The sequence below is a fragment of the Garra rufa genome, chromosome 15 (assembly GCF_049309525.1).
Source record: "Garra rufa chromosome 15, GarRuf1.0, whole genome shotgun sequence".
Classification (NCBI taxonomy): Eukaryota; Metazoa; Chordata; class Actinopteri; order Cypriniformes; family Cyprinidae; genus Garra; species Garra rufa.
Window position 1 is genome coordinate 11,784,519 of NC_133375.1, and position 24,522 is coordinate 11,809,040.

At 37.3% G+C, this 24,522-nt stretch overlaps 1 protein-coding gene across 1 annotated transcript in view; it reads right to left on the minus strand.

Moving 5' to 3' along the window:
- Positions 1–23,842, minus strand: part of gpat2 (glycerol-3-phosphate acyltransferase 2, mitochondrial) — an 82,427-nt gene extending 58,585 nt beyond the window's left edge. Inside the window, exons 1-3 of the mRNA XM_073819794.1 lie at positions 23,728–23,842; positions 18,840–18,928; positions 3,654–3,710 (exon numbers count right to left, since the gene is read on the minus strand). Coding sequence (XP_073675895.1) covers positions 3,654–3,710; positions 18,840–18,928; positions 23,728–23,842 — 261 coding nt within the window. The remainder of the gene's footprint in view (positions 1–3,653; positions 3,711–18,839; positions 18,929–23,727) is intronic.
- Between the last annotated feature and the right edge of the window lie 680 nt (positions 23,843–24,522).

Sequence of the window (24,522 nt, forward strand, 5' to 3'; positions counted from 1 at the left end):
GTAATAAAAGCACGGGAATATAGTCTGACATTCGGAGGAGCTGCATTAGGCTGTAATGTTTTTATTAAAATTCGCCACAGCTCATATTTCAAATCTGATAACAATCAAACGCTTTGGTTTTAGGAGTAAAAGAGGAATATTCAAAAAATAATAAAACACAAATTATGCATGAAATCATTCAAAGTAGCTCACTAAATATTTAAATGATTAAGTGAAATAGGGGTTTGTTCACACTGCAAACTTGCAAGGACTATTCAGACTGAGATGCATTAACAAATATCTAATTTCACTTACATTTTAAACCATCTACGAAGGTGGTTTAGCACATGCTTTAAAATTCATGTGTTTTTCTTGTTCTGTGGCCTGTCTATGAAAGACCAATTCCACAAAAACTTTTTCTCACAATTCTGACTTTTTTTCTCGGAATTGCAAGAAATAAAGTCAAAATGGCGAGACAATCTCGGAATTCCAAGAAATAAAGATCTCTCTCGCAAATACAAGTACATCACAATTCTGACTTTTTCTCACAATTTTGACTTTTTGTCTGAACCGTGTGATATAAACTCGGAATTGTGAGAAATACAGGAATTGCAAGATTTTTTACATTTTTTTGTATATTGCAATTATGACTTTTTTTACTCAAAATTGTATTATACAAACTCGGAATTGCAAGAAATAAAGTCAGAATGGTGCGACAAACTAGGAATTGCGAGAAATAGTCCAAATTTCAAGATTTTTCTTGCAAATGTAAGTTTGTAACTTGCAATCCTGACTTTTTTCGTCAAAATCACAAGACATAAACTCAGAATTGCAAGAAATAAAGTCAAAATTGTGAGACAAACTCGAAATTGTGAGAAATAAAGTCCAAATTTCAAGATTTTTCTTGCAAATGTAAGTTTGTAACTCTCAATTCTGACTCTTTTCGTCAAAATCGTGAGATATAAACGCGGAATTGCAAGAAATAAGGTCAGAATTTCAATTTGTAGTTTGAGTTTGTAACTCGCCATTCAGACCTTTTTTTTCTCAAAATTGCATGATACAAACTGGGAATTGCAAGAAATAAAGTCAGAATTGTGAGACAAACTCGGAATTGCGAGAAATAAAGTCCAAATTTTTTACGATTTTTCTTGCAAATGTAAGTTTGTAACTCTGACTTTTTTCATCAAAATCGCGAGACATAAACTCGGAATTGCAAGGAATAATCAAAATTGTGAGACATTAAGTCGGAATTGCAAGATATAAAGTCAGAATTTCAAGATTTTTTTGCAAATGTGAGTTTGTAAGTCGCAATTCTGACTTTTTCTTCAAAAACGCGAGAAATAAACTCGGAATTGCGAGAAATATGAGAGTTGCAAGATTTTTCTCACAAATGTGAGTTGATATCTTGCAATTATGTTTTTTTAATTGCATTTTACAAAATCAGAATCGCAAGAAAAGTCAAAATTGTGAAAAAAACGTACCGCCTTTAGAATAGTGAGATATAAACAATTACAACAATTACAGCAATTGCAAGTTATAAAATCAGATATGTTCTCAGAATTGCGAGTTTATATCTGACAATTCTGAATTAGTGACTTACAATTGCATGTTATAAAGTCAAAATTGCAGTCAGTCTTTAAAACTCGCAATTGTAAGTTTATCTCACAATTCTGGAAAAAAAAGTAAAAACTGCAAGAAAAGTCAGAATTGTGAGAGATAATCTCAGAATTGTGAGAAATAAAGTCAGAATTGCAAGAATTTTCTCACAAATGCAAGTTTGTAGCTTACTTTTTCTGACTTTTTTCTTGCAATTTTGACTTTTTTCTTAGAATTGTGCGATATAAACTCACAATTGCAAGTTATGAAGTCAGAAAAAGTGCATATAAACTCTTTTGACTCTTCAGAATTGTGAGTTATAAATTCCAATTCTGACTTAATGACTCATAATTGCATGTTATAAAGTCAGAATAAGCTCAATATATAAAACTTGCAGTTCAAGACAAAAAAAAACAGCCTTTTTACCCCTCAGAACAGAGTTTTTATGCTGCAATTCTGACTTTATTACTTGCAACTGCAAGTTTATATGTCACAAGTGTGGAAGAAAAGTCAGAATTGTGAGATGAAAAGTCGCAATTACTTTTTTTTTTTTTTAATTCAGTGGTGAAAACAGGCTTCCATACCTGTCTGAAAACAAAGCCTAAATAGAGATTTCTAAACAGGCACCACAGGGAGTACTTAATCATGTTCTAAGCTGACCTTTTGCCACATCTTTGGCTAAAGGTGAAGCATATAATTATTCAATTTAAAACTACTTTCTGACTGGTGATGCAAGAAATGTATATACAGCATTTTCCATTAATTACCTAGACTCTGGAGGTCTATTCCTTCCTGTCACAGCTACATAATGCACTGAACATATTTTTTTCCTTCCTCATAACAACATAAAAGATCTCTAATGTAGTGTTTTGTGCAACTGCTTTAGGAAAGCATCTTTCAATCAATCTAAAATCAAAATTGCAATTTGGTTTATTGTGCTTATCAAATTGCAAAGACTGTGATTTAAATAAATAATGCACTGAAGGATTCAGAGAGACGTGTGGCATGCAAGTAGCACATGATCCAATGGTTTTATTGTTTTAACTATATCTTTCTATTCTCCATGTACTGTGAGTTTAACATACATTTGGCAACATGTGCCAGTTAAGCTTTTTGTCATATTCGCATAATTGTTCGTGGATAGATGATTCCAGCTATTAACATAATTATTATTATCAGAACAGAAAAAATCAGGGCAGGTTCTATGCATTTTGGTGATTGGAATTTGAGATGCATTCAAAAGTGGAGGCAGATGAATGTGGGCTTGCAGTCGATTGTAAGAACTGCACAGGGTTTAATAGGGTTAGATGATTAGAGATGTCCTGCATACTTCATCAGAGAAAAATCTGTTGTCCAGTTATGACATGTTGATTAAACGTTACAAGATCAGTTAAAAAAAGAAGGAAGAAACATATGCACAGTTAAATTGTTTACAAAACCTTTTGAGTTCAATTCAACTATTGTTGGTATTGTTACTATTACTATTGGTGTTGTTAATGGCCAGGGTAGAATGATCAGTCTCAATAAAACTAATTATTCCCTAACTCACTGTCAATAATGCATCCATGTAAATTCAATTACAAACAAGAGCAGCAAGTTGACTATAGACTCTAGTCTTGCAATGTTCAAGAAAGTGAAAACAAATTTCAACATCAAGTTGGTCTGGTTTCAAACGGAAGACTAAGACCTGATCATCTTCCTTGCCTGAACCAGATCAGTATTTTAAGTTCTGTGAGTGGAAACAGACAAACACATGGATGCATGATCTAATTAAAATACCCTTAAAGGGGTCCTATTATGCTCTTTTACAAAGTCTTTATTTTGTTTTGGGGTGCACAAGAACATGCTCTCATGCTTATTTCATTCACATACCAGGGGAACTGAACCGTGCAGCCGAGCAGCTCTCACGGCAGTCCACCCACCCTGGAGAATGACGACTCCACCGCGAGACAGTCCAGCTGATTTGGAGCCATTTCGGCGAGGCCCAGATAGATCTGTTTGCCTCCCCCGAATCCTCCCATTGCCAGCTGTTTTACTCCCTCAGTGAGGCTCCCCTCGGCAGGGATGCACTGGCACACAGCTGGCCTCCGGGGCCCAAGTACGCCTTTCCCCCAGTGAGCCTCCTTGCACAGACACTGTGCAAGATCAGGGAGAACGAGGAGCAGGTTCTGCTGGTAGCGCCACACTGGCCCACCCGGACCTGGTTTCCAGATCTCATTTCCCTCGCGGCAGCCCCTCCCTGGAAGATCCCCTTGAGGAAAGACCTTCTTTCTCAGGGGATGGGCACAATTTGGCACCCGCGCCCCGACCTTTGGAACCTACATGTCTGGCTCCTGGATGGGACGCGTCAGACCTCTCCGGCCTTCCACAGGCCGTGATAGAAACGATCACTTAGTCCAGAGCTCCCTCTTCTAGGCAGTCTTATGCACTGAGGTGGGGTCTGTTCGTCGACTGGTGCTCCTCTCAATGAAAGGACCCACAGAGATGTCCGATTGCAGTAGTGCTTTCCTTCCTGCAAGAGAAGTTGGAGCGCAAGCTGTCCCCTTCGACTCTCAAAGTGTACGTTGCTGCCATCGCGGAGTATCACGATGCAGTGGATGGAACATCCCTTGGTAAGCATCAACTGGTCGTGAGGTTCCTTAGAGATGCGAGAAGGATTAATCCTCCCAGACCGCACCTCGTACCCTCTTGGGATCTCTCCGTCGCCCTTCAGGGCCTACGGGAAGCCCCATTTGAGCCACTCGCATCAGTCAAGCTAAAATTCCTGTCACTTAAGACAGCGCTCCTGACCGCGTTGGCTCATTGGGTGGTAGATGCCATCTCCCTGTCATACCAAAACCAGGGAGAGCCATGCCCCTTAGGTGTTCGTGCCCACTCCACACGGAGTGTTGCCTCTTCCTATGAGTAGGCTCATGGCACCTCACTAGCAGATATATGTAGAGCTGCGGGCTGGGCGACACCTAATACCTTTGCTAGGTTCTACAACCTTCGCGTAGAGGCCGTGTCCTCCCGTGTCTTAACATAGACTTCAGGTGTGCGGGAGAATGGCTGGTGTCGGCTTGCTGTGCCATTCCTACGGGATCCGTGCGCTATATCCCTCAGTTGTTCCCTCCGGTGAACCCTGGGTCCTCTATGCCCCGCAGTCAGGCCTAGATGCAGAGTAGTCCCTGACTGCTCCTGTCGGGTCTCCTTCGCCCCGCAGGTTGTGGCAATATGTCTCACTATTTTTCCAGCGGTCAGCCAGAAGGCCGCTGTTTCCCACGTATATCCCTAAAATATTATGGATATATTGAATTTACTTTCATTCCACATGTTAAAGATCACATGTGCTCCGCACCCCCAACCTCTGCTTCAGTACAACCGGCATCCCTATGGGGCCCCCTCTATCGGCCTTCAGGGTGTTGGGAAGGTTATGCTCATATCCGTCTGCTGACATGTCCGCTTGTCAGCACGTGGGTTTGTGCGTAACGCGGCATCAGGGTCGTGGCCTGTTCCATGGGTATGTTCCCATAAGTAACGTCATAGTGAAACGACTCAAGGGGAACGTCTGGGTTACGTAGGGAACCCTCATTTCCTGAAGCAGGGAACGGAGACGTTACATCCCCTGCCACGACCCTGGCGTCGCGCTGACGCCGAGCTATGGCTCGGCTCCTAAGCGAAAACTTGAATGACTGCCTGCATGCCGCCATCTTGTATACCCATATGTACAGGGAGTGGCTTGGCATGCAAATGCCACTCGCCAATTTTCATTGGCCTTTTGAATAGGGCTCAGAGATGATTGGACTCTCAAGCGAGTTCCCATATGTAACGTCTCCGCTCCCTCCTTCAGGGAACGAGGGTTACCTATGTAACCCAGACGTTACCTACTTAATCTACCTTCACTCTTTTCATGTTGTGCGAGGAAGATGAGTTTGTGCCAGAGGTTGCCTTAGATTTTAACATTGGCCGTCGATATAGGCTTATGCATTTATTTTGAAAAGAACAAATGAGCAGACGAGACTGCCTAACTTGTCATGTTCAACACCACACCCCACAGTGACAGTGATTTTAAAATATATTCTCATTTTTATGACTAATATCGATACGTAAATACCAGTCGATCTTTTGGTCTATGCTGTTTTCAGTTGAATGAATGAACAGTAGCTACATAGTACGCCTCCCATCCAAAAAATTGAAATAGATAAGCTTTGTGTTGCTTTTGATATGAAACAAAGTCTCAGATTTGAAATTTTGTCCATTTCATTAGGACAGAATTTTAGGAATTAGGAAATTCAAGCAATAAATACCATTTTGGCGCTCTTTAATGTGGCATGATAGATCTGCTTATTATCCTAATGATTTTTGGCATACAAGGAAAATTGATCATTTTGACATAATATGTATTTTTGGCTATAACTACAAACATACCCATGCGACTTAAGACTGGTTTTGTGGTCCAGGGTCACATATGTGTAGTTTGGTCCTGTCATCCCTGTAACTCCGCTCAGTCATGTGACGTCTATCCTGTTACTATTGTTAATTTCCTAAACATTGTAAAAAATTATATCTGATACAGCCTTCCATTTTTTCCATTGTAACTTTAACTATATTTTATTTTGGACAAAGCATTTTTTAATATATCTTTTGTAAAAAAAAAAAAAAAAAAAAAAAGTCAGCCTCCAAAATTACGACGTTCTTGGTCATCTGAATCCAAAATGTCAAACAATCCCTGTGAAAAGAAGGACTAAAATGCTGCTCATATAAGTGAAAACTATCACATAATTCTAATTAAAACTACATGGCACAGTACCATTTCTTGCCATTTTAATGTTTAAAAAAACATTTTAAAAACATTTTATTTTTAATTTTTAAGTGGAAAAGGATTTTGTAGAATGACCCTTATACAAGAAGTCTGCATCGTTCTGCACTTGCTTGCATTACCTAGAATTGTCATGGCTCTGTGCAGAAAATATTCTCTTCAATATAATAGCCTGAGAAAAAAAGAAAAAACAGGAAAACTGCTCATTTAACCCTTCCTCAGAAAACTATTTGCATTTCCAAGTAATTCAATAATTTAGTAGAGCACCATCCGGTTATTACCTCAAGGTACAATGCAACAACTACATCTAATCTGTCAAGTTTTCAACCTCACTCCTGACCAGGTGAGTACATCTATGTCTTGCATCAATTATATAAAAAAATGATATAACGAGCTCACAAAGGTTTCACATGATTGACTCCTGACAGCGTGTGTGCGAGTGTGTGAGCGTTTTGGCCGTGTGCGTGCATTCATTAACAGAAGCCAGAGTTACCTTATGCTTACCTGGTGCTGTGCTTTGAATCTGATTATGATAATCACCATCATTACAAACACAGATAACATTTTTCAATCTGATACAGCAACGCTAATGAACCAATCAAAAATGGAATACATTTGAGGTCATTTTCATCAGCGTTTGATGGGACGCAGCTTCTGTGGGAATTTATCAAAGAGCTTTTTGACTTTGTTCACACCGCGTCCAATTTCAGCTTGTTTTTCGAACAATTTGCAAGTGATGAAATCTGATCTTTATGTTCAGACAGTGACGACACCATCTACAACAGTTGCCATGGAAATGACATGGCCTGGACAGATTTTAGATGACAGTTCACCAATTTTAGTCACATTTCGAGTCCATTTATTGCGTTCATATAACTAACTACTAATAAGATTTGAATTGGACATAGAAAAAAGCTTTTTCTCCCTACCTGAACAAAGCTTTGTCGTCTTTGACGTTCTTTTCCCCATCAACAAATGAGAATCAGCAAAGACGCATGCCACATTCTTACGTTTCCCACTCTATTACACAGTAGCTCATTATTTGTCTTATGAATCCAACCTGCCCTAGAAAAATAGGACTACTTGACGATCAAAGACCTAATCAGGAGCCCTCAAGTGGACTTACTCTGAGATAATCTACATACGAGTACTGTTCAGGTGAAATGAAAGTCAGCAGCTCTTAGGGGGTAAACCAACACAGCCAACAACAGCTGGGAGAAGATGGAATGGCGTTTAGACTAATCGTCTGCAGCTGGTCTGAGTTATGAATTCAATTATTGTCTAGAAAGTAGGTAGATTTGGAGAGAGATGGGATGAGTGAAAATATGACAGTGAGAGAGGTCCTTGGGCCTTGGATGAACAAAGTGTTGACAGATTTTATGACGTCTATATAGCACATACGGTATAATTTGGACTGGGGAATATTGACAGCTCAAGTTCAGGTCAGTATGATTTTTGTTTTGAAAGAAATGAATGCTCTTATTCAGCAAGGATGTATTAAATGGTTAGAAAGTGTCAGTAATTTCAAATAAAAGCTTTGTTCTCTTTGAAACCTTTGAAAAATGTAACAAAATGTTGACAAAAATATTAAGCGGTACAACTGTTTTCAACAGTGGTGCTTGAAAGTTTGTTTAGCCCTTAGAATTTTCTATATTTCTGCATAAATATGACCCCAAACATCATCAGAAATTAAACAAAAAGAACCCAATCAAACAAATGAGACAAAAATATTTTCTTTGTCATTTATTTATTAGGAAAAATTATCCAGTGTTACATATCTGTGTGTAAGTGGCAAAAGTATGTGAACCTTTGCTTTCAGTTAAGGATGCACCAAAATGAAAATTCTTGGCCGAAGCCGAACAAAATTACACACTGGGCTGGAGTTTTTCTTTTGGGTGGTTGTTCTGCACGCTTAATAAACAAACTCCAGTTGGTCCAAAATGCATTAGCAAGAGTTCTGACTAGAACCAGAAAGTATGACCATACTACCCGGTTCTGTCAACACTGCACTGGCTCCCTATAAAACATCGTATAGATTTTAAAATCTTGCTAATTACTTATAAAGCCCTCAATCGTTTAGCTCCTCAGTACTTGAGCGAGCTCCTATCACATTATAGTCCCTCACGTCTGGCAATTTCTTCAAAATTCTGGCAATTTGATAATACCTAGAATATCAAAATCAACTGCCGGCGGCAGATCATTTTCTTATCTAGCGCCTAAACTCTGGAACAATCTACCTAACACTGTTCGGGAGGCAGACACAATCTGTCAGTTTAAATCTAGATTAAAGACACATCTCTTTAACCTGGCTTACACATAAAAACATTAACACATTCCTATAATTCAAATCTGTTGAAGGATTGTTAGGCTGCATTAATTAGGTCAACCGGAACCGAAAACACTTCCCATAACACCTGATGCACTCGCTGCATCGTAAAAAGAATGGCATCTACGCTAATATTAGTCTGTTTCATTCTTATTCCGAGGTCACCGTAGCCACCAGATCCAGCCTGTATCGGGATCAGATGGTCACTGCAGTCCCCTGGATCCAGTCCGCACCCAGCTCAGATCATGGATCACCACCTGGAGATGACTTCTATAGCCCTGAATGTCAACCAGATGAGCTCCAGAGACGGATCATCAACAAAGACCTCGCCAACCTAGACGGCCATCGGCGCTACACCACAGGAACCTGATGAGTTCTCTACAATCGGACATTGTTACAAACTGCTGGTTTGGTCTGGCCAGAGGAGAACTGGTCCCCCGACTGAGCCTGGTTTCTCCCAAGGTTTTTTTCTCCATTTCTGTCACCTGTGGAGTTTTGGTTCCTTGCCGCTGTCGCCTCTGGCTTGCTTAGTTGGGGACACTTTCCAGCGATATCGTATACTATTTGAACTGAACTGGACGATGATATCACTGAATTTAAATACTGTTTAAATACTGTGCAGTTGCTTTGACACAATCTGTATTGTTAAAAGTGCTGTATAAATAAAGGTGACTTGACTTGACTTAAGTTTGTAAAATAATATTCCTTGGCCATTTTTAAGAGCCCCTTCTTGAAGCAGGCATGTGTTTATAATGTACAAATATATAAATGCAGTTTATAAATGCAGCCTTGCTGAGCAAAGAAAAATGTTATTATAAATGTAATAAAGGTTGTATCAGCGATTTCTAGCCTAAAACATGAAGAAAGCTCAGCTGAATTTGACACTTTATGTTTCAGGCTAGAAATCGCTGATACAACCTTTAATACAGCTGTTGAAATGATTGAGTGTTACTTCTTTCTTTTCTTTTACAGAATGACAGTAAAATTACAATACTAGCATTTATAAATGTTGATTTTTTTTTTGGGCGGAAAACCGCAAGAAGACTTCAGTACTACTTTTTGCTGACAGCAGCAGATTTATGTATGATTCTCATCACACAGATTGTCCTCACGCTTTGGACTTTGAACCCTGGCTGACAAACTTGTGCTGCACTGTTAAAATAAATACAATTTGTGCATGTATTAGACAACATAACGTTCTGTAGTTTATTTAGTTATTTCAATCATCATACAGTAACCAGCAACAACCAGCCCTTTCTCCTCTCATGGACGACATGCGATGTGGTTCTAAATAATCTCTTGTTGTCGGTGCTTGTAATGATTCCACACTGCTAACATGTTTGTTGTATTAGTGCGCGCTAGGGCTGGATCAGAATGGTCCGTGTACTTTTTCGTTCATTTATTATTCAATTTCGGAATGAAAGATGAAATTTAAAAAAGGGTGCAGCTTGGTTTTTTGTTTAAAAGAAAAAAAGCAGAAATGGCTGTATTTTGTTTTCCAAATGTATTGTTGTCATCAAATAATAGTAATAGAAAATTGGACGCATTTCCGATCATTTTTTAATTTGTAATATTTATTTGTACATTTATTGTATTTCATTTGACTGATCATATCTTTACCCGGAAGTAAATTACACCGTCGAGCGGGTATCAATTATTATTGTCTAATATCACTAAAAATACTACTAAGATCCATATTACTATCACACGAGCCAATGGCAATTAAATGCACGGATGCATAGTCAGATAATGAATACAACTGTTCACGAACAGAAGATTGTATTTGACTCATGCTTAGGGTTGGGAATCAAAAATCGATTCCGATTCTGGAATCGGATACTTAAGATAAAGAATCGGATACTTGTTATAATATTAAAATTTCGATTCCTCGTTTCGATTCCTGGTTGCATTTTTTCCATCTAGTGATCTGCCAGGACCTTCCGCACGTGCAATCTGCCAGGACTTTACGTGGTAATGTAAACATCAGTCGAAAAGATGGATCACGGTAAGCGTTTAAAAGTGTGTCTACGCTTTGTAAAAACCGAAGACAAATCTACCGCTGCACGCAAACTTCATCTTAGAGATCTGCAAGGGACGGATTTTAGTCCTGCGCCCGCCCACTCCAAAAGGAATATATGTTATTTCGTCCCGCAAAAGCCCACATAAAAGTCACTTATACCCCCGCGGGAAGACAGGTATCTACTTTATCTCTTGGCTGCATGAAACAAACCCTCCCGGCAATGTAAAGGCAAAGATGACCAGAGTAATAGTAACGAACTCGCGCATACCTAATGTATTCATTCTTGTATATCGGAGTCGTACATTAGGCACGCATAAGTCCGCTGTTGATTCACAAACTATTCATGCTTTCGGTGCTCTGATCCATAGTATTTTTGCGTGAAATTTCAAAATATTTGCATAGTTTTCAAAATGAATGTCCTGTGAGTTTTTTATAATGAATGCTTACCCATAGAGGTGGATCTTGTAAGGGTCAGTGGTGTTTAAGCACATATGAGCACCAGCATAAACAGATTTACAATGTATTTACTGTATTTTTCATTTATATGTTTATTTTATAATAAATACAAACAGTAGATATTCAGTCACTTAAGAAAGAGTACTCTGAAGTTGTGAAGAATGTCTGAATTAAATAATTTAGGTGCTTTAAATCTGTATATGTGTATTCATGTTAAAAAGTTAGAGCAGAGGATTTTCTTTTAAATTCAAAAGTATAGCTTTAATTTAAAGTTTGTTTGATTTTTTTTTTTTATAACATGCAGGAGAAAAATAAAAAGGCAAAACTAACGTTTAGGTTAATAAAAAAGGTTAAAAAATAAACACCTTTAGAGGAAATGTCAGGCATAGGGGGGCCTTGCAAAACTGACCCGAGAAGAAGGGGGCCCTGATATAAAAAAGGTTGAGAACCCCTGTAATAAAATAATATGTTGCAAGCTAGCACTGAAAATAAACATGTTTAATATATTAATGTTTGACTTTTGTGTTTGTTGTTGTTTTTTTTTACTAAATTGGAATCGAAACTGGGAATCGAAAAGAATCGGAATCGATAAGTGGAATCGGAATCGGAATCGAAATCGATAAAATTCAAACGATACCCACCCCTACTCATGCTGCATACGCAATGACAATTATGCCTACTGTAAATATAGATTTACAACTACGATTAGAGTTGTTTGCATAAAATGCACCGTGAACATTCACACGTTTGCCTAGCTGTGATAGTCTACAATTTATCTTCATTAATACTATTTTCTCAATTCTGCTCATATATTTTCATTTACCTTACATCAATTGCTCGATCAATATTATCATCACATATTTTACATTTGTAACTGTAGGTACCACAAACAATTTAATATAGCTAAGTTTGTGTATTTTTACAGGTAGTAAAATACTGTGTGCTGCTTATAAACACCAGAGAGATAATGATTCATGAAAAAGATGGTCTTTACTCATCTCACTTGCACAAAATAAATGTAGTAATAGAAAGTACAGAAACGCACAAAATACACTGAAATACACTGAGAATTATATGCATTTAAAAATTTTGTTGAAATCATCCCCCCGGATCTTCTGCATCCACTCAGCCCTTACGCAGCGTCAACGGGGAATGCGACGAAACGATGAAGTGCTGAGTCTCCTCTCTTGAATCCTAAAAACACTCAATGTGAAAAAATATCTCTGTGGTAATGGAACTCGGTCGCTGTTGTCTCTCGCTCTCGCTGTCAGATCACCGGAAGTTTTCACGTGATGCGCGGGTTGGATTTTTTTTTCAACCCGCGGGTCCCGCAATTATGAAATTCTATTTGAACGCATTCGTTTACTTGGACTGAAAGGTTTACAGGTTCACTGGTTTAAGGAAGTTCTGATCATAAAAATCGGCTCCTTTTTATTTGTAAGGTATTGTTTTCGTTATTATGTACTGTTTAAAATGACTTCGGTGCGGGAGACGCAGCGGGCGCACACGCATCAGGTGCAATAACCAAATACATTTCAAAGCAAGCCGGTGCCACAGTCCTGACTGCATCATTGCTGTCTTTATTGTGTGTTTTTAGCGAATATTTACATTAATTCACATATGACTGGATGTGGTCATGATTTTGGCTAATGCAGGAAAATGCGCATCAGAGGAAATTTAAATACGCATAGCACCAGGCCTGCAGAGCTGAATGTGCGCTCGCGCAACACAGTCTCACTCCCAAGTCGTCACATATTGACGTTTGGCCAGGACCCCTTGGCGTCGCATTTTGACGCACAGGGTACCCCTTCAGCGTCATTTTTGGACGTGCAGGGTCCTCCACTACTTTAAATAAGAAACCCTTGGCGTCAATAAGCTGACGCGAAAGGCACTGTGAATTTTATCGTCATGATTAAATGATCTATTGGGTAATAATATTGCCATTATTGCATATGTATTGGGGTGTGATTTTTCAATGCAAACAGTCACAACAGACACATTTACGAGCACGTAACCCAACCCCTGCCTCTAAACCTAACCACTTGTCAATAAAACACAGTTTCATGGAGGTCATGTCCTCTTCTCGGAGGCTGACCCGTTTTGGCCCTTTAAACAACATGTAATGAATCTGATCCATGATTTTGTCGTCACAGAGATATTTTTTCACATTGAGTGTTTTTAGGATTCAAGAGAGGAGACTCAGCACTTCACCGTTTCGTCGCATTCCCCGTTGAGGCTGCGTACGGGCTGAGTGGATGCAGAAGATCCGGGGGGATGATTTCAACAAAATTTTTAAATGCATATAATTCTCAGTGTATTTCAGTGTATTTTGTGCGTTTCTGTACTTTCTATTACTGCATTTATTTTGTGCAAGTGAGATGAGTAAAGAAAGACCATCTTTTTCATGAATCATTATCTCTCTGGTGTTTATAAGCAGCACACAGTATTTTACTACCTGTAAAAATACACAAACTTAGCTATATTAAATTGTTTGTGGTACCTACAGTTACAAATGTAAAATATGTGATGATAATATTGATCGAGCAATTGATGTAAGGTAAATGAAAATATATGAGCAGAATTGAGAAAATAGTATTAATGAAGATAAATTGTAGACTATCACAGCTAGGCAAACGTGTGAATGTTCACGGTGCATTTTATGCAAACAACTCTAATCGTAGTTGTAAATCTATATTTACAGTAGGCATAATTGTCATTGCGTATGCAGCATGAGTTAAATACAATCTTCTGTTCGTGAACAGTTGTATTCATTATCTGACTATGCATCCGTGCATTTAATTGCCATTGGCTCGTGTGATAGTAATATGGATCTTAGTAGCATTTTTAGTGATACTAGACAATAATAATTGATACCCGCACGACGGTGTAATTTACTTCCGGGTAAAGATATGATCAGTCAAATGAAATACAATAAATGTACAAATAAATATTACAAATTAAAAAATGATCGGAAATGCGTCCAATTTTCTATTACTATTATTTGATGACAACAATACATTTGGAAAACAAAATACAGCCATTTCTGCTTTTTTTCTTTTAAACAAAAAACCAAGCTGCACCCTTTTTTAAATTTCATCTTTCATTCCGAAATTGAATAATGAATTAACGAAAAAGTACACGGACCCAGAATACTTCATTATTCGAATATTTGTTTGGTGGGTTGGCATTCGATTTTGAATTTTGAGATTTTAATATTCTTTCTTCTTTTTTCAAACACCTTGCATCCCCCGCAAAACAGTTCTTATTTGCATTTGAATATGAATCGCCCTTGAATCGCTGATGTGCTGATGCAGTCCGAGTGCAATGACAAAGAGGTAGAAGAAAATGGAGAATATTTAAGAGACACTACTAAAATACAGTTGAGCCCACTTGCATGGAGAAAGCAAAACAGTGACCCTTAACTGGCATTTGCAACCAAACACCTCCTTTGTGTTCCGGCCACTTCAACTCCATCAGAGCGCATTTTCTCAAAAGCTGGCTACGTCGTAAATAAGAACAGAAGTTCCCTTTTACTTGAAAATGTGGACAAACTCATCTTCCTCGCACACAATGAAAAGAGTATAGGTAGACACAGTAGGTAGCTTCACTAGCTTGCAACCGGAGTGTGATTTATTTGAAAGTTTGACTTTGTAAAGAAATAGTTTGTTTATTGAAATGTAAGCTGTCTAGCCAGCCTAACATTACCTTGTTCTATTTAGCCTATAACAGTTTGTTTTATTCTATATAAGGGAATTCATTTAATTTTATTTAAACTGTTTGTTAATTAAAATGTATGATGATGGTATTGAAAGTATGCTACCGTGTTCTTTATTTATTAAAGTTCATTGAACTTAATTTATTTTTCGTTCTTCTTTTATTTAAATAGCCTGCCCTTTAAGGCGTCAGTAATTACTGTGCTGCTAATTTCTGATTTGAGAGTAATTTGTTTGTTAGAAAACTGTTAGGCTACCTTATTAAAAGTATTGCTCCTAACAGACCTTGTGTGTTTTGTATCTCTAGCGCAGTGTCCATTCTCTGAGCATATAAGCTCTGCCCGCATGAGGTGCGCCGCTTCCGGCTCACGCTGTTCTGTAGTTTATTAATTTTAAACATGCTGCGCGTCCATATTGCACCAAAATGCGACCCTGCACTCCCTTGGGTCCGCAGCAACACACCCGCCACGCATGAAGTTAATTGGATTAGCGGTTCTTGACAATAAAAATGCAGACAGACAAACATACACACAGAGATTCCTGCCTATATTAGAGAGAAGAATATGTTCTGCCCCTCCTTCCGAAGCTTCACAAATTTGGTGTTGATTACTACCAAACCTTTGAAGTTCAAAAAACGGTATTCGGAACAGCCCTAGTGCTTGTCTCTATTTGATCGTGTCACGTCATTGTTTGGTATAATTTATTCGGCCTTTTCACTTATTAATTGCTATTTTTGCTATTTTCAGCCAAATAATTTGTTGCCAAACATTTGGTGCATCCCTACTTTCAGTATCTGGTGTGACCCCCCATTAAGGTCTGGACTTTGACTCGGCCATTCCGAAACATTAACTTTGCTTTTCTTTAGCCATTCTTTGGTAGAAAGATTTGTGTGCTTGGGGTTGTTGTCTTGCTTCATGACTTACTGTCTCTTGAGATTCAGTTCTCGGACAGATGTCCTAACATTTTCCTTCAGAATTTGCTGGTATAATTCAGAATTCATTGTTCCATCAATGATGGCAAGCCGTCCTGGCACAGAGCAAGAAAAACAGTCCCAAACCATGATACAACCACCACCATGTTTCACAGATGGGATAAAGTTCTTATGCTGGAATGCATTGTTTTTCTTTCTCCAAACATAATGCTTCTCATTTAAACTAAAAAGTTCTATTTTGGTCTCATTCGTCCACAAAACATTTTACCAAAAGCCTTCTGGCTTGTCCACATGATCTCTAGCAAACTGCAATGTTCTTTTTGGAGAGCAGTGGCTTTCTCCTTGCAGCTCTGCCATGCACACCATGGTTCTTCAGTGTTCTCCCGATTGTGGATTCATGAACATTAAAGGAACACTCCACTTTTTTTGGAAATGGGCTCATTCTCCAGCTCCCCCCGAGTAAATAAGTTGAGTTTTACCGTCTTGAAATCCTTTCAGCCGTTCTCCTGTTCTGGCGATATCACTTTTAGCATAGCTTAGCATAGATCATTAAATCCTATTAGACCAACAGCATCGCGTTCAAAAATCACCAACGAGTTTCGGTATTTGTCCTATTTCAAACTTGACTCTTCTGTAGTTATATCGTGTACTAAGACCGGCAAAAAATGTAAAGCTGTGATTTTCTAGGCTGATAAGATTAGGAACTACACTTTCATTACGGTGTAATAGTCAAGGAAGTTTGCTGCCATAATATGGACGCAGCAGGCGCAGTAATATCACGCAGAACATGTGCAAATGCTAACCTAGCTGGGAACTAATTTCAGGCGCTGCGTGATATTACTCCGCCTGCGTCCATATTACGGCAGCAAACTTCCTTGACTATTACACCGGAATGGGAGTGTAGTTCCTAATCTTACCGGCCTAGAAAATCACAGCTTTACATTTTCCGCCGGTCTTAGTACACGATATAACTACAGAAGAGTCAAGTTTTAAATAGGACAAATACCGAAACTCGTTGGTCATTTTTGAACGCGATGCTATTGGTCTCATAGGATTTAATGATCTATGCTAAGCTATGCTAAAAGTGATATCGCCAGAACAGAAGAAAGGCTGAATGGATTTCAAAACGGTAAAACTCAACTTATTAACTCGGGGGGAGTTGGAGAATGAGCCTGTTTCCGAAAAAAGTGGAGTGTTCCTTTAACATCAGCCAATGTGAGCAAGGCCTTTAGTTGCTTAAAAGTACCCTGCCATCCTTTTATTACACATCTTGCTTTCAGTGTTAATTTTGGCAGCAAATTTTGATCTAGTCTGAGTCATAGTCTTTTTTAAATCTGTATAGGTTTGATATTAAGGTTTTATCGTGGTAGACACAAATTTAACTGCTGTGACACGCAACATGCCTTTATATTAAATTAAATGAAACCACTTCTCATGAAGAAACAAGAACATGGTTTTTACTTTCAATTAAATGCCAATGGTTTTATAAGCTACTTGTTTACCACATTCTTTATTCTTTCAAGCAGATATGTTTACTTCTATAAATAAATCTAGATTAATCTTTATTAGGGCTACTAAACTGATTAAGTGTGACACAAAAGAGTATTTGTGCACTATGTGAGAGGTGCTGCTTCGGGTATGGGCGCTCAGAAAACTGGAACAAAATGAGTTCACTCTTGTATCTTCAAATATATCCATGTCTGCTCTTCTCTTACTCCCAGATACTGACATTTTTAAAAGTTTAATGAGACGTGCAGCAAACCTATGCTACCTTATGTCCCACCAGATAGATCAATAGGCTATACTGTATTACAGTTCAAATGTATGCATCTAACCTCTTAACCACACAGGAGATCCATTCTGAAAAAATCTCTTTCCAAATCATCCTTCCCTAACACTTTCATCTAATTTTTATTAGTTGACGAAAGCATCAATAGATTTTCATCATAATTTTTGTCATTCAAAACAAGTTTTTGTTTTATTATCATCTGGTTTTCGTCTGCAAAAAAAAAATGTTCATCAACGAACTAAACATTGCTTGCTTTTAGAGTGATCTTTGTTGGTAAACCACTACTATGGACCATAAAATGGTCTTGAATTTCCTCTATTTGTGCACAATCTGTCTGACTGTGGATTTGTGGTTTTGCGACCTTTTCCAGCCTGATGAGCAACAACACCTCCTTTTCTATGTGCCAAGATTTCTACAAACAAGACAAAACTTCTACAAACATGATCAACCTTTGAGAGATTCTCTAAATGAAACAGGGCAGGCAATAACACCTTATAAACACACCTCTAAAGAGAAGGACTCTCTAATTTCACCTTCAAATGAACTGCTAATCCTAGAGATTCACATACTGCAACTTACAGATGTGCAATATTGGATAATTTTCCCGAATAAATAAATGACCAAGAAAATATTTGATCTCATTTGTTTAATTGGTTCTCTTTCAATACTTTCAGAACTTGTGCGAAAATCTGATTACGTTTTAGGTCATATTTATGCAGAAATATAGAAAAATCTAAAGGGTTCCCAAATTTTCAAGCAGCACTGTAATAAGAATGTTTTTTGAGCAACAAATCAGCGTATAAGAATGATGTCTGAAGGATCATGTGACACTGAGGACTGGAGCAATGATGCTGAAAATGCAGCTTTGCATCACAGGAATAAATTAAATCTTAAAAAAATGCTGAAATAGAACAGTTATTTTAAATTGTAATAATATTTCACAATATTTGTTTTTACTTTAATGTTGATCAAATAAATGCTGCCATAGTGAGCATTACATATATATTCTTTAGTGTTGACACTAAAGTACAGAAATTACTGGCATGGTCTGAAGGAGAGGAAAAAAAAATTAGGGATATAAAGTGTACAAAGATTTAGTTGAATGTAAGTTAAGAGTTACCTAGCCTGAAGCTACTTTTAATCTAAACTTTCTGCAATTTCTTTTAACATACATTCAGTTCTAACCCCATATATAACAGCAAGATGTGTCATATAAAATGAAAAGTCTTACCGCAGGGCGTTTGGGCTGGAAACTGGACGGATTTCCGCTGACTGGGTCCATGATTCTTCCAAATTGCTGTCCTACTGTGAGAAGAAATCCTGAGGAAAGAAAAATTACAGATTAACCACACACTGTTTATCAGGAGATACATTTTAGTATCTCTAACATGTCAAGTGAAACAAAAACAAAGATAAACATGATGCAACAAGAGGCAATTCACAGCTTTAAATGAGAAATAACAAATGCAAATAGAACTTTTTGATATTTTAAGATTTCATTCAAGCTGTGGTCACAGTAAGAGCTGTGAAAAAACAGCATATGGGTTTGGATTGACAAGTGAGAATAAATAATAACAATTTTCACTTCTTTGATCTGAAAAAGATCTAAGCTTAACATCAGTTATGCTGTTATATGTGACCCTGGACCACAAAACCAGTCTTAAGTAGCACGGGTATATTTGTAGCAATAGCCAAAAATACATTGTATGGGTCAAAATTATTGATTTTTCTTTTATGCCAAAAATCATTAGCATATTAAGTAAAGATCATGTTCCATGAAGATATTTTGTAAATTTTCTACCATAAATATATAAAAACTTGATTGTTGATTAGTAATATGCATTGCTAAGAACTTCATTTGGACAACTTTTAAGGCGATTTTCTCAATATTTAGATTTTTTTGCACCCTCAGATTCCAGATTTTCAAATAGTTGTATCTCAGACAAACATTGTCCTATTTTAACAAACAATATATCAATGGAAAGCTTATTTACTCCGCTTTCATGTGACGTAAGAATCTCAATTTCGACAAATTTACACTTAAGACTGGTTTTGTGGTCCAGGGACACATATAGTATTGATGACATCTACTGCTGACCAAACATAAAACACAGCAAATCTTTTTATTTACCCCACAGCATTTATTTCATGACAGTGTATCCTTCAAGAAAAATTGGAGAACACATGTTGAAAGTTTTCAAGCAGTATAAATGTGTAATGTGTCTGCATTAATATTGAAAACCAATGAGCTTCCTCCCTCCAATAACAGTACAAGCATAAACAAGACCAGGCCTAAAATCTCATTCTCTCCAGCACCCTCAAAACCTTCATTATCCCTATCTCTCTATTAAGCAGAGTATGTCCTGGCAGAATATTCTGGTCCTCTCACTGTTCATCAAACTTTGCCCCTATAGCTACAATTATTTCATGTCCGGCCATCTCCATATTTCCAGGAAGTCCTGTTTTCATTTCTGCAGTACAGAAATAAATACAACTATGCATGTTTAATTTTGTGCATTTTTGCACTATGAAACTCATTTTTGGCCAGTATGTTTTCCAAACCTGTATGACTATTTTTCTAAGGAACATAAAAGATAGCACTTTCAGAAATGTTTCCATATGAAAGCCAATGGTGACCGAAATGGTTTGGTTCCCTTTAAAATCAATACGTTTATAACTAACTAGCAACCTGAATCATAACAAATCCACTTTAATGACAAACATTTGAAGGTAACGACCACACCATTGAGTACTAAAGTTTATTACCACAAGTAGGCATTAAGTATGTTCAAGGGACCTTGCATCTGCATACTAAAGTATGTTTCTGGCCTTGTTTTTGCTCTCATTATTCAAATTTCATTAAAATCTGAGCCAAGGGAAAAACAACAATGCCAAAGGTTCTGGCAGAAAATGAAGAGACTACCTTCAGGTATTTGACTTTAAAAATATGCACTGATATGTACAAAACAGTTTGTGAGTCATTGCTGTTATGCAGTACCTTTTGAACTCAATGACTCGGTAAAACTTCACTTTCATGAATATGGCTGCTCACTTGCGTTTTTTCACATTCCATTTACTTAGTAGCAGTCATTTCACAACTAATGAGCACTTTGTATGCAGCACAAATACATTTACTAAGTAGTTTTGTTTCATGATTCAATATATGCTGTGTATTTTAGACCATTCCTTGGGGAAATTGCAGACTATATGAATATGTCTGTCACTGTCTTTATTTGCTAACTCTTCCGAACACTAGGCGTTTCGCAATACCAAGTTTGCCAATTTGCTAAGTTTGGACTTGGCAAATTCGACTCAGGAGAACAAACACAGTCCAATCATTAGGAAAATGGATCAGAAGCATACTTTACAATGTCACTCAGCTCTTCTTGGCAATCTAGTGGAACGATGTATATTTTTAATAAGTAGCTAGATAAGACAGTTTGGGATATTTTACTCATAAATTGAAAAAAATATATATATTATAAACCCCCATAATCTTAATAACCTTTTCATTAAATGTCAGTTTTAATAAACATTATACATTATAAACATTATACATTATAAAAGTATACAGAGAGAGAATTTATACATAATAGGAAATAAGTAAACAATTTGGTTAAAAGTACAAAGGCAGCGCTCTAATACAACTTAAAAGGGAACCCTGGGTATTAAGACTTGTATAGCTTATTATAACGTGAATAATGTAATTTACTGAAATATGTAGTAGAAAACCCATGAAAGATTTTCTTGTATATATATAGGGCTGGGCCGATAAACGATATCATATCGAATCGCGATAAAATTTATGTTAATAACGATGATAAGCTCTAGACATTTTTTGCTCGATATGGATTAATCTAAGAGCCAATCACACAGCAGAAATATGACGCAACAGCCAATCAGCGTGCAGCGTGCATGTGCACATCAAAGTACAAAGTTCATTTATTACCGCACTTTGCGAAGCAAACTTAACACCAGGATGACAAAAAAAAAAAAAAAAGAGAGAGTGGAAGCAGCGACGAAAGTGAAACTAACCTCGAGTTATTATCCAAAGAGGTTGAAACTGTCAACAAAAAAGGTAGCACGAATTCCGTTATATAAGTGGTTTGACTATCTGAAAAGTGACTCTCAGCTCAGCTGAGAGTTTGGCGCGATTGTTAAAACTGAAACCGAAAGCAAAAAACGCACACGCATTCAAAAGCAATTTTAATCCCCCTTGTTTAGAGAGTGACTCCCCAATGCACACAAATTAGGCTACATTACATATCTAAGCTGTTATTAGTATGTAGGCTATGATAGGTTGTGTATGTCTATAGCTCTGTATCATTCTTGAAATATTCGCTCTCTATTTGCAATTAGAATAATGAGAGAGTAGCCTACTTTGATTATGGCTGAATTGTCTGCACTTAATACGATTAAGAAAGAACTGTTTCGTAATTTTTTGTTATTCATACTGTAGATTGTTTCAAAATGCAGTGGTTGCCTCTAATTTAAATAGCTCAACCTATAATAGAGAAAATAAACAATTATGTTAATAATAATAAATAATAAATAAATAAATAATTGTTACAAATTATGTTTTTACAATAATTTTATGTTTACATTTTTTACTCTCATTTACCATACTCTGTCACAACTTTTATTTTTTAAATTTATTTTAGTAAGTTGTTTTAATTTTTAAGGCCAAATCTGTAATCTGTTTTTGTTAATAAACTATACTTTAAAATGTAATTTAATGAACCCTTTAATTTTTGTGGCTTTAGTCATTGTTGAGATACTATTTTAAAGCTGGCAACATCAACAGATTATATCGAAATATATATCGTTATCGTTCAATATGGGAAAAAATTATCGAGAATACATTTTTGCCATATCGCCCAGCCCTATATATATATATAAAAAAAAATCATACATTATACATATTTTGGACTATGGGGGCACCATTATTTCGATGGCGTAAAATGTTTGTACTCGGTGAGCTTCTGGTGATACCTGTTGCTATTTTTACCACAACACAATTCGGAATATAAAATACTGACACGATGCCACTTTGTGTGGCTTTTAGTTGTAATTTTCAGTCAAAGGGCAACAACAGAAGTGATGTAAGATTTCATTGCTTTCACAGCGATAAGAATAAAACTTCCTAAAGACCTGCGTCTTTGTTCTCTCTACTTTAGCCCTGATGCCTTTGGGGCATTTAGTAGACCACCGCTACAGAAAAAGCTTACAAATGGCAGAGACAAGAAACACTAGATGCCATTCTGGCAGGATGTAAACATGCCGACGCTTGTCATGACACCGCAGCCACTGAAGGAGTTTCAGCACAGATTTTACTCGATATCCTGAGGCGTTTAGACTCCTCGCGGGGAAAATCGATGGTACGGCATTTGGTTTAAGCCTATACTTATATCCATCGCCCCTTAGGTTGCAAAAATGTGGAAAATTTCCAGTAAATTTCAGAAACATTCCAGAAATTTTGGAAAGTTTCCAGGATTTTTTGGAATCTTCTTGGGATTTTTGGAAAGATTCCAGAAATTTATCAGAAATGTTTCACCCCTTTGGAACCTTAATTACCACCTTTCAGTAGCTGTGGTCATCATATCAGTATTTTTTTTAGTTGTGTTGCGGTAAAAATAGCAACAGGTAGCGCCAGTAGCTCATGTCACTGAAATAATGGCACCCCCCATAGTCCAAAATATGCATAAAACGATGTGTATTTTTCAAATAACGTAAATCTGTCATAGATTTTCTACCGCTTATTTCAGTAAGATACATCATTTATAAAGCCATACAAGTCTTAAATGGTTAGTTCACCCAAAAATTAAGATTCTGTCATTAATTACTCACTCTCATTTCGTTCCAAACCTATAAGACCTTCTTTCATCTTCAGAACACAATTTAAGATATTTTTGATGAAATCTAAGAGGTTTCTGACCCTCCCATTGACAGCAAGGGTCCTAACACATCCAAGGCCCAAAAAAGTACCAAGATGATTGACAAAGTCAGTGGTTCAACTGTAATTTTACAAAGCTACGAGAATACGTTTTTGAGCAAAGAAAACAAAAATAACAACTATATTCCACATTTTCGCCTCTACTGCGTCACTTGTGGACATTCACGAGAGTACGGTGACACATCTTTCTCCACGTGTAAACAAAGCACGCATGTGTTCAACGTCATAACACATGCATCAAGGTTCTCTCGTGAACATTCTCGAGAAAGTTTGTGAGTCATTGCGGTTATGCAGTACCTTTTGAACTCAATGACTCAGTAAAACTTGACTTTTATGAATATGCCCTGCTCACTTGTGTTTTTCACATTCCATTTATTTAGTAATTTCACTACTAATGAGCACTTTGTATGCAGCACAAATACATTTACTAAGTAGTTTTCATGATTTAATATATGCTGTATTCTACAGTAGTCAACATTTGAAGTGGATCAAAAAAAGTTCATCAATTTATCCTAAGACAAGAACAGGTATTGTTTTGGTTTAAGGACAACTTTAATGAAAGGTTTTGATCCACTTCAAAAGTCGACTACTGTAGGTCATTCCTTGGGGAATTTGCAGACTATATGAATATGTCTGTCACGTTCTTTATCTGCTACTCTTCTGAACATTAGGCATTTCTCAATACCAAGTTTGCCAATTTGCTAAGTTGTTCACGAGGGTACGACACGTCTTTCTCTGCGTGTAAACAAGGCATGATGCATGTGTTCAACGTCATAATGCTGGATCTGGGTCAGCACCGCCACATGCATGCGTGAACGCAGGTCCACAAGTGACGAAAAGTATTCTCGTAGCGTCGTAAAATTATAGTTAAACCACTTTGTTGATCATCTTGGTACTTTTCTGGGCCTTGAACGTAGTAGGACCCATGCTGTTTATGGGAGGGTCAGAGAGCTCATCAGAA